At 39.6% G+C, this 17,480-nt stretch overlaps 1 protein-coding gene across 2 annotated transcripts in view; it reads right to left on the bottom strand.

Annotated features, from left to right (window-relative positions):
• Positions 1-3,810: 3,810 nt before the first annotated feature.
• LOC128416146 (membrane cofactor protein-like) overlaps positions 3,811-17,480 on the bottom strand; it is a 37,467-nt gene continuing 23,797 nt past the window's right edge. For both annotated transcript variants that reach the window (XM_053393431.1, XM_053393432.1), the window contains exons 2-8: positions 14,402-14,584; positions 12,888-13,070; positions 10,155-10,346; positions 8,446-8,637; positions 6,405-6,431; positions 5,241-5,307; positions 3,811-4,441 (exon numbers count right to left, since the gene is read on the bottom strand). In XM_053393431.1, coding sequence (XP_053249406.1) covers positions 4,006-4,441; positions 5,241-5,307; positions 6,405-6,431; positions 8,446-8,637; positions 10,155-10,346; positions 12,888-13,070; positions 14,402-14,584 — 1,280 coding nt within the window. In that variant the 3' untranslated portion in view covers positions 3,811-4,005. The remainder of the gene's footprint in view (positions 4,442-5,240; positions 5,308-6,404; positions 6,432-8,445; positions 8,638-10,154; positions 10,347-12,887; positions 13,071-14,401; positions 14,585-17,480) is intronic.

Raw genomic sequence — 17,480 nt, 5'->3', positions numbered from 1 at the left:
TTCTGATAAACCTATTGATATTTGCACCCATTGAATGTAAGCAAAAAAGGCTCAAAGTGGCACAGTGTCTAATAAGCATTTTAAAATGTTGAGATTTGTATTCATGTATATGCTTTATTTCTTGCAAAATAATATATACAACACAAATTCAACCTCAAAGTATTTGATTCACGTAAGTACAAAATACTCTTCAGAATTTACAGTTTATCCCTTGTAGCTTTAAGGAAGTGGTCAATGTAAGCCTAAAAAGAAAATAAACCAATATAAAATATTATACAACAACACTGGTAAGTTTCTAAAATGAAAAGTGACTTTAGAAGAAGCAGCTGAGTGTAGCACAGCTAAATCATAATGAGCTGTGCTGATGTGCTTATGTTTATAACAGCAGAACTACTAAAATGTATGGGCATATGGGAATAAAACTATTTGTAAAATCAGGAAATTCTTCCAAAAGTTTAGTCAAAATTTCCTTGAACTTTGAACTTGTTGATAATGCATCATCTATGTAACAGGGTTTTATCATGTCACCTGTTACCATGTCTGTTCTCTAGCCTAAGCATACCCAACAGTTATTTGGGACTGACAGTTAAAGCAATGGGGTCTGAGCTCGCCAGAGGGAAAACAGGTGAAACTAGCTATGAAACATAAGTGAGCACCTATAAACTTCAAGTGACACATTGGCATCAAGTGAAGCTCTGGCTTGTGGAACATGATTTCTGAGGACCTCACATGGGAATGCAGTATATGCTGATGGCTGGTGCTATGCTGGAAATGCCTTGTTGACCAAGATGTGCAGCAATTATTGTGTTGCATTTTGTGAAAATTCTGTGAGCTGTGTGGCTAAGAGCGAAGCACCAAAACTCTCAACTGAAAGCAATGGTCTGGAAGGAAACACAAATGCTTTGGTTGAATTGAGATATGAAAGCAGACATCTTTTTGGTCTGTTGAAATAAAGCCTGACTTGATAAGGAGAAATGGGAGGATGCTGGAAAAAATAGCAATCTAGAACTTTTGGGGGTTTATGAAGGAAGAGAAAGCCCAAAGTGTCATGCATCTGCTAGAGGTATCTTTCTTGGCAATGGGAAATTTATTTGAAGGGTACAAGCCTTTGTACCCTGAACTCTGTTTCTACTGCCCCATTGCAGAAGTGTTTTTAAATCCTCCTCTAAAGCCAAGTACGAAAATGGAGAATGACAGAGCCTTACATGGCTCTGGAGTCACAGTCCATCATATGATTAAAGGTGTAGATTTCTTGGTTTGCCAGGCAATGCTGGTTGTGTGAGCCATCCCCTGTCATCTAGGAGATGCTTGAAGAAGAGAGAGAATTTCTCCCAGAGATAATGTTGATGCTGAGATACACAGGCATGCACTGCAGAGTAAGAATGTGGCATTAGGTTAAAACTTTCAAACCATTACATCCACCTTACATCCCTTCTCATTTGTCTGAGCCAAAAGGGATTGTACATCAAGGGGAGCAATAGTTAAACCACATGCATGGAAACTAGCTGACAAGCTCTCTCTCATATGTTCCTCCAAAGTGCAAATAGTTGCTGCAGGGACAGCCATATTGGCTGAGAGGGACAGTAGCCCAGGCAGCAGCAGAAGAATAATGAACAGAGGTTCTTATTATGTATAAATCCAGCAGAACCCAAGTCATTGGTTTGTTTCCCTGATACTTTTTTCCCTTGCTTGCATTCTGAAAATATGGCAGTCAAGTTAGTCTAAGTAGGTGCACTGCCTCACGGTCAAAGGAGCTGCCTCCCTGGCATGGTCTGGAACTGAAACTAGTGTTAATATGAAAGTAGTAAGACCAGACTCAAGGGATGTAGCAGTTGTCAATGGCCTGGGTCCCAAACTGGATAGTAAGGCTCAAGGGGACTGTTACAGTGCTTGCAACTGTATTATATTGGAGAGCCCTGTGAAGGTGAACTCGATTCAACAGAAATGAAAACTGCAGAGTTTAATTGCATAGCCAGTTTTTGTGGGTGTGGGGATTGGGCGACTCCAGCAGAGTGAGTTTGCTCTTACAAAGTAAGCCAAAGGCAGTGGATGTATTTTGGTATGCTGGTCTCGTAAAATTTACACAATGGGCCAAGTGTCCAACACCTGCCCCTTTTCAAAGCAGAGAAGCAAACAATTATGACTATCTGAATGACAAAGTTTGTTGCCTCGGCTTATGTACTTTGAGAACCAGCACTGAGGTGTGCTAAGAAAGCATGGAGAGAACACTGAGGTAAAATGAAATGCAACATTTGAAAGGAAAAGAACTGCATAGAGATAAAATAAAACAGGGGGGGAAACTTTTCAAAGATGGGACCAATGCAGTGGTCAATAATGAACCAAGTAGGAAGACAGGGGCATACCACTTGAGGATATATATTAAGGGCTAGAAGCAGACCTGCCACCAAAATGTTTTAAGTGCCTTCTGCAAGAACACCCTTCTGCACATTAGTGACCTCTAGATGCTTTCTACTTCAACTCACATCAGTCTAGCCGACTTGACCAATGCTCAGGGATTATGGGACTTGCTGTCCAAAGCATCTAGAGGGCACTAAGTTAGGGAAACCTGCTCTAGAAAGTTGCAGATGCTGCTCTGTCAGGCACAGAACCCATATGAAGTACTGTACAGAGACCATAGAATAATCCTGAGTACAGATGCTGGGGACAAGCAATAGGGGAAAGCTATCATCCTTATACTGTGCTTATGAGCCAGTTGCTCCTAGAGAAAAGGGCCAGACTTCAAGGATCTCAGTTTCACATAGGAATGCACTTCTTATGTTCTTATCTGGGACTAAACAAAGAATGCAAATTATTCAGTTTTATGAAATGTTTGTATAATTCACCAATTTAAGAAACAGATGAGTGTAATAATAATAGTAACAGTAATAGTAATAGTAATAGTAATAATAGTGGTTAGAGGTCTGTCAAGACTTAGTAGGTTTTCCAGTATCTAGTAATATTTTTTTGCTTACCAATGAAGATCACATGGCACCCTTGAGCAGGCACCCTACTTCACAAAATGCCTCACTGGATTCCTTGGAGCACCTTCAGAAAATTGTAGTCAAAGAACAGCCGGAGGACACTATGTTTGCCATCCCAGTTTTAGATTTTCAGGTGTTGAGAAGCTTAACATAAGCTTTCATTTATTGTCTAAGCCAATATAATATTTATGACCTTGTGAGAAAACAAAAGGGAGAGGGACGGTGTCCACATACAGCTGTGTGTCATTAAATTTCAGTGGTAATTCCAGTTTGCAATTGTTTTTAAAGCAAAAGCAGCTTGCAGAGTGAGGGATCTAGAGCAGAGAAGAGCTTAACTTTTCCAAAGCCTGCTGCTTCTCTGCTCCATACAGTATCTCTGCTCCCATCCCACATGTGTTCAACTCTGAAGACTGATTTAGAGCAGAACAGTGGTGGGCAAAGAAACCATATTTGTTCTAAATTTCCCCCTTCTGAGGTGGCTTTTTTCTTCCAAAAAGTAACTGTTGGGATTGCAGTATGTGCATCTGCATCTAAGTTTAAATTGGCCCACAGACCTCTACTCAAGCTGATGCCTACTCTTTAATTTTTATATTACTACACTTACAGAATTTCCATATTCATTACTTAAACGTTGAAAAGTGGAATCTGAAAGAGATACTTAACTGTAACTGTGTAAATTACAGGTGTAGGTTTGAGGAACATTGTAATTAGTGAATTGTCATACTTCCATATGTGCTTATTTACTGACTGACAATAAAAAGATATAACATTAGAAAAAAATGAACAAAAAACGATTCTGGTGTTAAAGAAACCAAGTCAGACATTTCACTGATACAATTATAGTTTTATTTTTTAGAATGATTATGGCTATAGAGTCAAAATCTTGCCATTTCAAAATAGGCTACTGCATGATATGCGCCATAAAAATACATATAGTAACACTTACCTGTAGTGTCAAGGGTCTTACGCTCAGTCCGCAAGAGAAAAAGGAGACTCACACAGAGGTTTCCTGTGGGATACAGCACTATGAAATTCTACTTGTACATTTGGTGCAGTGGCCTTTGCTGAGCATCTCAGCAGAGGACTGCCTCTGTCTTTTAACATGTATAGGGGTATTCAGGGTCAAAAGAACAAGAAGAAAAAGAAAGAGAAAATAAGCAGAATCTACCCAGTTGCTTTCACTGATTGGTCCCTCCTCATGCAGAGATGATGTTGGGTTTGCTTCATCTGTTGCTTCCTTGGTTGTATTAATGGGAAGCTTACTAAAACTTACTAGCTTCTCCTGCTGCCTTCCATTTTCTTTCTGGTGTTCTAGCTCAAATTTTGCCATTGACTCTTCCAAGGTCTCTGGCAACAAAATGCCTTCTTTGGTTGCTGCTCTCTCTTGCTCTCTCTCTTGCTCTCTCTTTACCATTAGGCTGCTGGGGAATGGAGGTGTTAGGGTAAATCTGATTAAAAATCTTTGGAAAATTAAAGAAATAAATCACATGGTACTGAAATTCTATCACTGCATGTGCCAGCTGAGCTTTCATTCCAGAGAAGGCTCTTTCCTCATTATGCACATTTCAGCTGATTCAGAAATGAAAAGTGCCTGTACATATTATATTAGGTATAGACAGACACATATATAGACAGGATAATCCTTCAGGTACCTTGTCCCATGAAGAACAAGCCTAGAAACAGGCTTGGAGGCACAGGCACTGCAGTTGTTGAAACACTGGTATAATACATAATCCCAGTTAGCAATCCAGCAGCCACATTTAAAATTATATGAGGTTCTGAATTGCCACCATTTTGCATATCGGGAAGCTACTTTATAAACAGTTTCCCTAAAGGTATGCTCTCAGCAAGCTAAATATGTGGTTTCACGTTTGACAGTGTATGCTGATATATCAGTAAGATGCTATGTGTTATATGTGGCCCTTAAGTGTTACTATTTTTAAAAAATACATTTTCTAGATTTTCAAATATAGTGAAACAAACCATAATAGAAATAGAAATAAGAGAAATAGAAATATATATATCCCCATGTACAACAAATAGTAGCATTTTACTATTTGAACACCCATATACCCATATCTCAGATCAGCAACACAGGTCATTCATAAGAAAAACAAAATTTGCACTGCAGTTCAGATGATACAGCATGGAGTGTTTCCTCTACATGGAGATAATTTCTGTGTTGTTAATGTATAAGGTAGACCTTAGAAATATAAAAGAAACCGGAAAAGAGGAGTTTGATATTAAGAAAAAAATTACCTTTCTTGTGAACAACATTTCCTATGAACCATTTTACTTGCCACGAGTACTACAGGCAATATGCATGCTAAAAAAGAAAAAGAACACAAGAAAAAAGGCTCATGAAAGTCCAAGAAAACTGATGTACAATTAAAAACAGCCATTTTGGAAATTTTATCCAGTGTTACCTGAGGCATAAAGAACAGTACTTCATTATTGAATACTGTTAACAACAATGTGACATTTGGTGATCACTAGACTATTAGTGGCAAAGATTGGTGAGAGGCAGGACTTTTATGTGAATCATCCTACCAATGTTAACGCTAAGAAAAATTAATGGGTCGTTAATTCATCACTCAGCAGATTTGCTTGCAGAATACTTACAAATCCAGTCTTCATTGAGCAATTGTTCTGATTTGTTTTTGGAGAAGTTTTGCAAGAATGATCATTTATCCTGATTTGCTTGTTTAAATGTCTTCCCACTAGTCATCCATGCATCACACACCTACCTTTCAATGCATTTCCCAGTTACTTTCCAAATAATAAAAAGTCTGATTGTTTTTTAAAGTGTATTTGTTGAGCCTTTTAATCCATGTTAACTGCACAAACATACAGTTCCAGTGTGAGGCTGCAGTATTCTGCAAAATCTAGAGTCTAAAGGCACACAACCAGTGCTATTTCTCTAGGAAGAGAAGTGCCAGAACTCACCATGAGCACCTGCCTTGTTCTCTTAGAATGGCCCACCCGAGAGGTGCCGGAACTGAGTTCTGGTGAGTTCTGGCTGGGAAAAAAGCCCTCCACACAACTTTATTTGTTCCTGGGGTGTGTGCGTGCAAAATACTAATTTTCTCTCTAAGCAGTTTAAAACTGTAACTCAAAAAGAAACAAAACAAAACCTACAAGTTACTTGCAGGTTTGTGTTTTAGATAATGATGACCAAAGATTTGAGCACTGGTGAAAAACTTCTGAAATGTGGAGGACTGTGAACACAGCTGGTGATAGTTAAGCATAAGCTTATATCTCTCTTATAAAATAAACTTTAAAATGTGTATTTCTGGCTGGAGAGTGCCACACTTTCTATTTTGCTATTGTGAAAAAATCTATGAACTGGTATAAAACCTTGGCATGCAAACATTTATAATGAATCTTTTTATTTTCCCCATTCATATTCAATAAATTACATACCAGCTATAAGCAATCTGAGGAAAATACCTAGAAAAGAGGAGAGGAAAGACTAATTATTGACAGGTTACTTATTTAGACTTAGCCACATCAGAAATGAATTATAAAAGGAAGTACTGGAGCTCAATATAGATCTCATATCACAAGAGGTGGATTTGAGCACAAGAGCACTCACCCCTCCTGTGGTTTCCAGCCTCTGATATTCATTTTTAAAAAATAAATTTCATTAGAGTTTATAAAGAGAAATACAAAACCTGATCTCAAATATATTTTTTGTCCAACATTAAGATAAAAACATGACAAAAAAGTAAAAAGATAGAAATAAAAAAAATAAATAGAAAAGAGTTTTCAATAGGAAATAGAAAAGATAAAGTTCAGAGATTAAAGAACTTCCCATTCTTCATCTGTCCGCTATATATAAACAATAATCACTTCATCTATTCCAATATAACACCAAACAAAACCGCTTTCTATCAACAAACCTTATCTTCAACCCCCCCCATCCATTATTTATTTTTATTTTTCATGCAAAAAGTCTATGAGACCTTTCCAGTATTTAGTAAATGTCAACAATGACTTTTATCTGATTAAACATGTCAATTTTGCCATCTCAGCTGGGTCCATTAATTTAGGGTTGCCATATTTCTGAAAGTGACCCAAAAGTTGTTTCTGACAGCCAAATCCCGGCAATCTGGGAAATTCTGGATATATGGCACCCCTAGTTAAATTTTAAAAACCATTCTTCCATTGTTGATAATGATTAATTTTTCCATCTTTATGCATATAATAGTCTCGCCACCGTAATCATATATTGAAACAAAGTTCCATAGTCCTTTTCTAATTGTGTATCCGTGTCCAAGCAGGAAGAGTTTCAGCCAGCAACTGATGTTCAGAAGTATTGCTGCCGCCAACAGTCGAGGGCAGAGCATAGCCACTGTGGCAACTAGCCATCGGTAGACCTCTCCTCCATGAATTTGTCTAATCCACTTTTAAAGCTATTCAAGTTGGTGGCCATCACTGCCTAGGGGAGTGAATTTCATAGTTTTAACTGAACACTGTGTAAAGAAGTATTTTCTATTATCTGTCCTGAATCCTCAAGCATTCAGCCTATGAGTTCTAGGGTTATGAGAGAAATGAGAAAAAACTTCTCTCTATCCAATTTCTCCATGTCAATTTTTATAAAATTCTACCATGTTGTCTCTTACTTGCCTTCACTCTAAATTAAAAAGTCCCAAAATGTTGCAACCTTACTTCATAAGGGAGTCGCTCCTTCCACTTGATCATTTTGGTTGCCTTCTTCTGAACCTTTTCCAATTCTACAATATTTTATGAGGTATGGTGACTGGAACTGTACACAGTATGCCAAATGTGGTTGCACCAAATATTTCTATGTTGCCATTATGATCCTGGTAGTTTTATTTTCAATTCCTTTCCTAATGCTTCCTAGAATGGAATTTGCCTTTTTAATGGTTGCCACATACGGGGTCCACATCTTCACTGAGCTATCTACTATGACCCCAAGGTTTTGCTCCTGGTCTGTGACCTCCAGTTCAGACCCTATGAGTGTATAGGTGAGATTTTTTTTGTCCCAGCAGGAATGACTTTATACTTGATTTACATTGAATTGCATTTACCATTTTACCACCCAGTCGCTCAATTTGAAGAGGTCCTGTTGAAGCTCTTCGCAATCTCTCGTTGTTTTAACGACCCTGAAAAAATTAGTATCACCAGCAAACCTGGTCACCTCACTGCTCCGTCGTAATGCTAGACTGTTTATGAAGAAGTTTAAAAGCACTGGTTCCAATACTGGTCCTTGGGAGACTCCACATTCTACCTTTCTCACATTATGGTTCCCTCTCTAGAAACCTGATGGATAACTAGTATTGGTTTGAGTGCTGATGTTGTGAGCCTTATTTCCTTATGCTCAGTTAGTATATATGCATAATTAAAAGTCTCCAGTGACTTTCATTCCAATGAAACCAAACCTGACGTAAGCACTGACACCCCCAACATCTCTTGGCATTTTCACAAATATTATACTTACTCAGTTTACAAACTGGAATATTAGGTGACCATTTACTCCCACCAATGTAAGTAATCGTAGATGGCCCGAACAAAGTATACCCAGCATTACATTGAATAGAAATTTCATCTCCAGGGGTATAGTATTGTTTCACCCCTTTCGTTATTCTTCCATTATGGATATAGAATTCAGAAGTGTCTGGTGATGCTTTTGCTGAAAACACAAATAACTATTATAAATGATAAAGCAATGCTTTGTTTCTTTGTACAGTGGTACCTTGGTTCTCAAACTTAATCCATTCTGGAAGTCTGTTCCAAAACCAAAGCATTCCAAAACAAAAAAAAATCATACTTGTGCAACTTGTGCAAGATGCATAATGTTCTACACCAAAAGGTTAAAAAAACCTCTCTGATGTATATAGATTTGGAATATACTAAGGGTTTAAGCATAAGAGTGTATACAAATATCTTCAAATTTAATAGGAGAGCTGACCTTAGCCTGTCTTGTTCATGACGTAAAATGATTCAAACAGGATCCACTCTAGCTGGCACCCTCCTCTACGCTCTCTCCCTTCTCACAGATGTATTCAGACTGTTTTCCCAAAATGGTAGCTTTTAGCAGGGGAAGGAAGAAGCTTAATTGTTTCCAAGATGACACCAGCCATAATGGCATGTAGGCTTTTGGAGCAGCTACTCCAGAAAACATGCTCATAATGCATGGATTTTGCAGATTTTCTCACTACTGCATGAGGCAAAAGTTGCAAGGGTAGCTTTGGATGGTCCCAACATTTTCACCCCTCTAAATTAAAGGTAAAGGACCCCTGACAGTTAAGTCCAGTCGTGAACGACTCTGGGGTTGCAGTGCTCATCTCGCTTTACTGGCTGAGGGAGCAGACGTTTGTCCACAGACAGTTTTTTACGATCGTGTGGCCAGCATAACTAAACCGCTTCTGGCAAAACCAGAGCAGTACACAGAAACCTCGTTTACCTTTCCGCCAGAGTGGTACCTATTTATCTACTTGCACTTTGATGTGCTTTCGAACTGCTAGGTTGGCAGGAGTTGGGACCGAGCAACGGGAGCTCACCCCATCATGGGGATTCGATCTGCCGACCTTCCGATCGGCAAGCCCTAGGCTCAGTGCATCCCAAATTTGCTGTCTGAGGCAAGGGACTGAATCTGTTTCATCATCAGAGTGGCCCTCTTGCCTCTTCCTCCTGGGAGGAAGGCCATGTTTAAAAAGCTGAGTGTGACACGTCTTATTAGAAACTTATGATAGCCAACTTTAAAGCAATATGATTGCACCTTCTCTTAACTTCACCCAAAAACCTCAACAAGGTAGTTATCTAGTAATATACACAGCACTCTGCTTTCCAACATGACCTAAAAAGCCATTGTTCTAGTCCCATTCCAGTCCTGAATTATGAGGAATGAGAGGATTCAGAGACTATAGGTACTTGCCCCAATAGGATTATATAAGGGGAAGGGATGTAGCTCACTGCTCAAATCCCAAAGGAAATGTTTACTTGATAGCAGACTAGGTACTGCATCACTTAAAATAATTATGCTCGTTTTATCTACTTTTTTTTTTTTTAGAACAGCCTCACAGGGCTGTAGATGGGGGTGAAGATTGACCATCAGTGATTTACAATAATGGGCAACATCTATCTTGGGTATGGAGCAACTGAGGAAGGAACATATTTGTGTGCTTCTCAAACTGGTTCTATACATACCCAAACACAGTGGTATAGAAGGATCCCACTGATTGTAGCCTTGGCATCGCACACTCATCTTTGTGGTTTCATCAATGAAAGAGTAGTTTTGATTGCAGTACACATCAATGACATCTCCAACATTGTATTCAGATAGCAATGGATATACATGTCCTTTGGACACTACTGGGGCACCACAAATATGTGGAGTAACTGTAACAAGAACAATAAAACTGCAGAAGATAAAAATTATTGTCTGTATAATATTAGCCTTGCTTTTATAAGTTTGTGGTAAGAGTCAAGTTGTAATCAGAATATTATGTATCTGGATTTTTTAGCGCAAAACACAGTTTACTACTGATTCCTTCATGGCCAAACCAAGTAACGTTGTTCCATAGTACACAAGAGAATTTTTCTGAAAATTCTCTTAAGTGTTTTTTGAGCAGTCACATATAGAGCAGACTTATAAAATAACCACTTGATCAGTTGTGATGATGAGTAAGCAAAGCTCACAGGCAATCAGGTGAAGAAGCGTGATCTTTTCAGACACAAATGAATAACCTACATCTGTGTGACCGCTGAGACTACATATACTCTCTTTTAAGGTAGACATTTTAATAGATTCATGTGCAAGGCTGATTTCAGAATGTGCTCATACTAGGCATGCACATGGGAAGGTTCCAGAACTTTGAAAGAAGGAAACATTCTCATGTCATCCTCCTTGGCTGTCTAATCCATATTGGCTGGAATTTAAACTGGTGCTAAGGAGTTCACTCTGTCAGCACATTTCTGCTTGCCTGATAATGATAATTTCTGATTTTGATTTTTCCACCTGGAAACCAACTTTCTTATCCAAATTATAAGCCTCCATTATTTGGTAATAATGAAGCCAATCTCGCACTTTATCTTTCAATTTCTCAAAACTCTGCAATTTCAATCTGTCCCCTTCTAGTTCCAAGATTTCCCAGTATTTTGGCCATTTAGCCTCCATGTTAAGTTTTCTCTGAGCCTTAGCCTCCATTGGTGACAACCACCTTGGAGTTTTATTTTCCAGTAAATCTTTATATCTAGTCCAAACATTAAACAGTGCTCTCCTGACAATATGGTTTTTAAAAGCTTTGTGTGCTTTCACCTTGTCGTACCACAAATATGCGTGCCACCCAAAAACATTGTTGAAACCTTCAAGATCCAAAATGTCTGTGTTCTCAAGAAGCAGCCAGTCTTTCAACCAGCAAAATGCTGCTGATTCATAGTAAAGTTTCAGGTCTGGCAGGGCAAATCCACCTCTTTCCTTTGCATCAGTTAATATCTTAAATTTTATTCTGGGCTTCTTGCCCTGCCAGACAAATTTAGAAATGTCTTTCTGCCACTTCTTGAAACAATCCATTTTGTCCAAAATTTGCAAAGTTTGAAACAAAAACAACATCTTAGGCAATACATTCATCTTTATAGCTGCAATTCGACCCAACAAGGAAAGCTTCAAATTTGACCAAATTTCTAAATCTTTTTTCACTTCAGCCCAACATTTTTCATAATTGTCTTTGAACAAATTCCCATTTTTAGCTGTCATATTAATCCCCAAATATTTCACTTTCTTAACCACAGTCAGGCCTGTTTCATTTTGGAACTTTTCTCTCTCTATCGGTGTTAAAATTTTTTCAAGTACTTTGGTTTTTAACTTGTTCAGTTTAAATCCTGCCACCTGACCAAATTCTTGAATTAGTTCTAAAACTCTTTTAGTACTAGATTCTGGCTCCTGTAGTGTCAAGACTAAATCATCTGCAAACGCTTTTAAGGTAGACATTTTAATAGATTCATGTGCAAGGCTGATTTCAGAATGTGCTCATACTAGGCATGCACATGGGAAGGTTCCAGAACTTTGAAAGAAGGAAACATTCTCATGTCATCCTCCTTGGCTGTCTAATCCATATTGGCTGGAATTTAAACTGGTGCTAAGGAGTTCACTCTGTCAGCACATTTCTGCTTGCCTGATAATGATAATTTCTGCTTGCCTGATGAAATTATCTCCCCACCCCCGTCGCCCCCTGTCCAGGACTCCGACCACTGCACACAAAGCCCCAACATTGCCCTGCTTGAACCCCGTCCAGGTAACACCAGCATCAGGAGGGCAGTTCCACTCAGTCACATGAACTGCTACTGTCTGTAACCTCACTGACTGAACTTGCAGCTTTGCTCAGTGACCTTATCTGGAGTTCAAAGGAAATAAAGTAAAAACAATGCAAATATGAAGATTAAAGGTAAATACTGGCTAACAACAGAGAAGATGTAAGGAAAATAGGTAGAAGGATAAGAGCTGCTGGCTGAAAGTAGAAGTAATGTGGGAGTGAAGATAGCTGACTGCTTCACTACAAGGCAGGAGTGAAAAACTGGTGCTAGGAGCATCCCACTTCCCTGAAACCTTTTCGCTCCTGCCTTGTCCTGGACAAGGGTTCTCGCCCAACCCAGTGCCTGAATGACACCAGAAATAAATGTGTTGAATAAATATTTTTGATTTTGGGCTGCCTCTCCTTCTGCATTAGTGCACCATTTTTACAATAGTGTTCTCTGAACTCAGCCAAGATCCCTACATGAGACATAAATAGAGAAGAAAGTCTATATACACTTCAGCTTAAAACTCTACATGATACATTATTTACTCTTTTATAACACAGCATTTCTCCAAGTTTAAACAGCTTCTTATTTTTGAATCATAAAATATAAATGTAAATCCTGTGATTTTTTTCAAAGTCTTACTTTTTTTGCAGGATGGCACTTTAGGGACCCAAGTACCATTCTTCTCACAGAGAATGTAATGATTTCCAATCATGAAGTATCCAGTTTTACATTCAAGTGTAACACTGTTGCCGTAAGTATATGAATCTCTTAATCCACTTAATTCTATTCCATTTTGAACTCCTGGATTTTCACATATAACCGCTGAAAGTAAGATTAAAAAGCAAAACTCCTTAAAAAATAGAATCTGTGCATTTCTATTTCCTTAAAGATGGGATATTTTCTGATGAAGCTTATTTTTAAAAATACTCTCCTGTTTGAAGAATACTTTTGTAGTGTCTGTGCAGGATTAGTGGTTGTGAAAATTAGTCCATCTCCTGCCAGGGATCCAGATTATTTCCCCCTGCAATTAGCACTTGCACAGCTGAAAAAATACATATTCCCAGCAATCAAACAGTTATTGGGAAAACAAGAAATGTGATGTAATTCTGCTTATGTGGTTGTCATTGACACCTAACTAGCTAGCATCTCTTTGAATCAGGAGTAATGAGAGAGATACATTGGTGGGCAGCAGGTAAACAGCAATTCCAATGCCCTATTAGGAATGTGCCTTCTGTTTCCCCCCACCTCTGGTCTACTTGTATATTTGACAATAAACAAATCATCAATGAAAGAAAAACTGCTATAAAAAGAAAATTCAACCTGTGCATTTGGGGGGGGGGTTCCCTCTCCATAGTGCTTTACCATTATTAGCAACAATATCACAAAAAATGGAAGCTCCTCGCCTGCATCCCTACCAAGCATGCCTGTGAGGGTGGCAGGACTGAGAAAGGGCCTCCCCATAAAATTTCAAAACCAGGCATATTTGTATGAGGAAATATGGTCTTTCAGATAGCTTGGACTTAAGCTGTATAGGGCTTTATATGTCATAATCAGCACTATTAATTCTTCCTGGAAACAGAGCAGTAGCCATGCAGCTGTTGTGACAGGGAGTTGAATGCTCTCTATAACCAACCCTGATCAACAATCTGGCTGCAGCTCTTTGAGCCAGTTGGAAGTTTCTGAGCACTTTTCAAAGACAGCCCCACGTGGAACATGTTTTGGTAATCCAAATGGGATATAACTAAGGTATGTGTCACTGTAAACAAAACAGGCATCTCAAGGAATGGGAGCAACTTACTAGATTCCACAAGTAAATTGTGGAATTTTGTGTTCCACACCAAATGGGAACAACCATAATAAAACAGACTCAAAATTGGCAGGGTTGGGTAATGACCAGAAATTGTGATTCTTTAATAGGTTACATGTGGAGTCATGGATTTGGGAATATTTGGGAACACAGACTACAGAACTTCAAGAATGAGGCAGTAAACTTCACTCCATATTCTCATTTCCTAGAATGAATTTCCTGGTTCAGATGTTAATAGGGAACTCTGGCTTATACCAGCCAAGATTGTCACATAGAAGCCTGAAAAATTAGAGTAAGCTTTTAGAAATAACCAGTTTTTTAAAAAAAATAATTAAGCAGCACATACGTTTACATGGCTCTTCCAACTTTGTCCAGGAACCATCAAGACAGTAAGTGACGGTGCTTTTACCAGGCAATCTTACAGCACCATCTATGCATTGGTATATTACAGCAAAGCCAGTAAGTTCTTCATACACCTCAGAAAATGTAAAGTTTGGTAAGTCAGCCATGTTGCAGGCCTCTCCACACACTTTAAAAAGACAATAGTTAAAAATGTTACAGAAAACCTTGGAACTGATAATGTTATTCACAACTTTGATATATTTAATATTAAGATTTTTGACATGTCAAGCAACAGAACAAATATGGGGGGGGGGGTTATAACTAACAGAAATGAACATGTAACACTTCATAACACCCATATGAAAGTGTTTCAAGATGAGTGCATGAACTACTGTGTATTAGCAGACACTTTCAGTTTAAACCTCAGTCTCCTTGGACCTCTTCCTGTGTGAACTCCAGCAAAACTAGCACTGATGGTCCCTTATACAATACACGTTTTCTTCATTTCAAATGAAGAGTTCCTGCTGGAATGTCCCCCAAAGGAGAAGGGCAAAGCAGTCCTGATAGCGGGGAGGAGAAGACATGTGCTGGTGCTACCAGGTACATATATCTGCAATGTGGTAAAACAAACAGCAAAGATTTGGCCATGGACAAGTGAGGCACAGCAAACAAGAGAGAGAAAAAGAGAAGGTCAAATATTTAAATAAATGAATAGATCATAAATGAAAGCAAAAATAAAACCAAAGTCCAAACACAATAAAACTTCCACAAAGTTTTGAACTGAAATGTATCCCACCAACCTATTACAAATATAAAACATTTCTGTTTCAACCCATATATGTATGCTGGGAAGTCATGACTAATTACTATTTCTAGCCTCAGTGAAACAATGCTAAACAGATGAGCATGCACTTCTCACATAAGTTGCTATACACATTTGATGTAGAAACATCGCCATTTACAATGCAGGTCCAAGGCTATAATATCAAAGCAGGGTTCTGTGACCAACAACACAATCCATGTTTACTTTTAAAAATAAGCCTCACTCTGTTGCACTGAAACTTAGTCTAATGTTGCTATGCATAGAATTGTAGTCCAAGGGAATGTATGGAATATTAGACTGAAAACTAGAAGCCGGTTACAGCTACATTACATATATCATCCAATCTGAAATTGGATTACTGGACTACTATTGCAAGTATTGGTATTGAGAGGCAATTCATATCATTTCCACAGAACTTATTTTTTGAATGCACTGATAATCAAACAGACTCCAATCAGATTTAAATAAATAATGAAGACATGGAATATTATTTAGTAATATTATTATATGTGGATTGTAGCAATGCTTCACTGACGAACTGGCATTTCAACATCAAAATAAATAAACAGGATACTGTAGCAGTGAATGGATACAAAATGAGCAAGGTTAACAAGTACCTTAACCTTAACAAGGCTAGTAATGGGTATAACACTTCCACTATCTGAAGAGTATGGCTTACAATAACACCTGCTGGATATCACCAGCAAACAGTATTACTTCACTGTTTTTGAGCTCCCAAAGCTATTTAGATGGCCACTGAGAAACCAGAATTGGAAGGGGACTTTTTGTTGTTGTTCAGATGATTTTATATACAACAATATATTTATTTTAAAAAATCAAAGTGGTGTTGCTGAACTCAGCAAAGCTTTTCTTACACAAGTTTTGCAATCATGTAAAAAATGGTCAGCTCCATGTTAAAAGCTACAGGGGCGCCTTGCATACTCAGGACCATTGATGTTCATCACATTTCAACACTGCTTGAGCCTGCAAAGTTTTCAGCCAGTCATACTCTTTCTCTTCCAACCAATATGCATACCTGTAACTTCCTGCTGAAACCCCCTGCCACATAGAATCATAGATTGTAGAGTTGGAAGGACCGTGAGGGTCATCTAGTCCAACCCCCTACACTGCAGGAACCCAACTAGATCATACATGGCAGACAGTTGTTCAACCTCTGCTTAAAAGCCTCCAGTGAAAGAAGGACTCCCTTCCACTGTTGAACAGAAACTTATTCCTGATGTTTAGTCGGAATCTCCTTTCTTGTAACTGGAACCCACTGGGTCGGGTTCTACCCTCTGGATTAGAAGAAAACAAGCTTGCTCCATGTGACAGCCCTTTAGATAGTTGGGAGATACTTCTTCGGATTGATCTCGTTGATCTCAGACTCTCCTTGAGCCTCTGCAACACTGTTTGTTATCTCACTCGAGAATTTGGATGGGCAGCCCAACTGGCTCTGCCGACGGAGGCCGCAGCCTGGGACGCGGCGGGCGGCGCGCAGCCGCCTAGCGGCTGAGGAGGACGGTCACCTCGGCGCCACCTGGCGGGCTGCGGGGGGACATCCACGTTTACCTCAGGCGCCTGGAAAGACCCGCCCACTCGCGCGCCGCGTTTTGCGAAGCCTCTCGAGGAGAGAGGGCGGGAAGGCGAGCGGGCGGGAGGGGAAGGGGCAGGTGGCGGCGAGAAAGGGAGGCTCAGCGGTCGCTAGAGGCTCCGCCGTCGCCGCCTGCCTTCCTCGTACTCACCCACCAGTTCTTGAGGCAGCAGCAACAACAGCATCCACACCCCCAAGAGCCGGCGAGTCCGCAGAAGCCCCCACAACAGGCACAGCATAACGCCCGGCTGAGAAAGCGGCGGCGAAAGCCGAGTACCTCAGCTGCGCATGCGAGGTGGGGGGCGGGGAAGGACGTTGGGAGGGAGCCGCGTGGCCGTCGGGAGGCGCGCGCCGAACGCTGCTCCGCTCGTGCTACCGGCATTTCTGCTTGGCCTTAGAGAGGAAGCAGGCTTCCAATTCTTGGGTTTTGTCGTGGCTCTGGAAAAAAATGGAAGCAAAGATTCTCACATTGAAGCATCGTTGCGTGTGGGAAACGTGGTGGTCTTGGGGTTTTTTTGGGGGGTTTTTTACAGAGTTTTGAAACATTTTAAATAATTCCTTACCAGTGCAAATACAATGCATAATTTTATCGCGCTGTTTGTGGGGCAGGAGGCAAACCTCTCTGGCTAAAAAGCGGCAGGTTATGACAGGACATCCGAAGTAATTCAG

This window comes from Podarcis raffonei, chromosome 6 (assembly GCF_027172205.1).
Source record: "Podarcis raffonei isolate rPodRaf1 chromosome 6, rPodRaf1.pri, whole genome shotgun sequence".
NCBI classification, from domain to species: domain Eukaryota; kingdom Metazoa; phylum Chordata; class Lepidosauria; order Squamata; family Lacertidae; genus Podarcis; species Podarcis raffonei.
The sequence above is the reverse complement of the archived record's forward strand: the minus strand, read 5'-3'. Positions and strand labels throughout refer to the sequence as shown.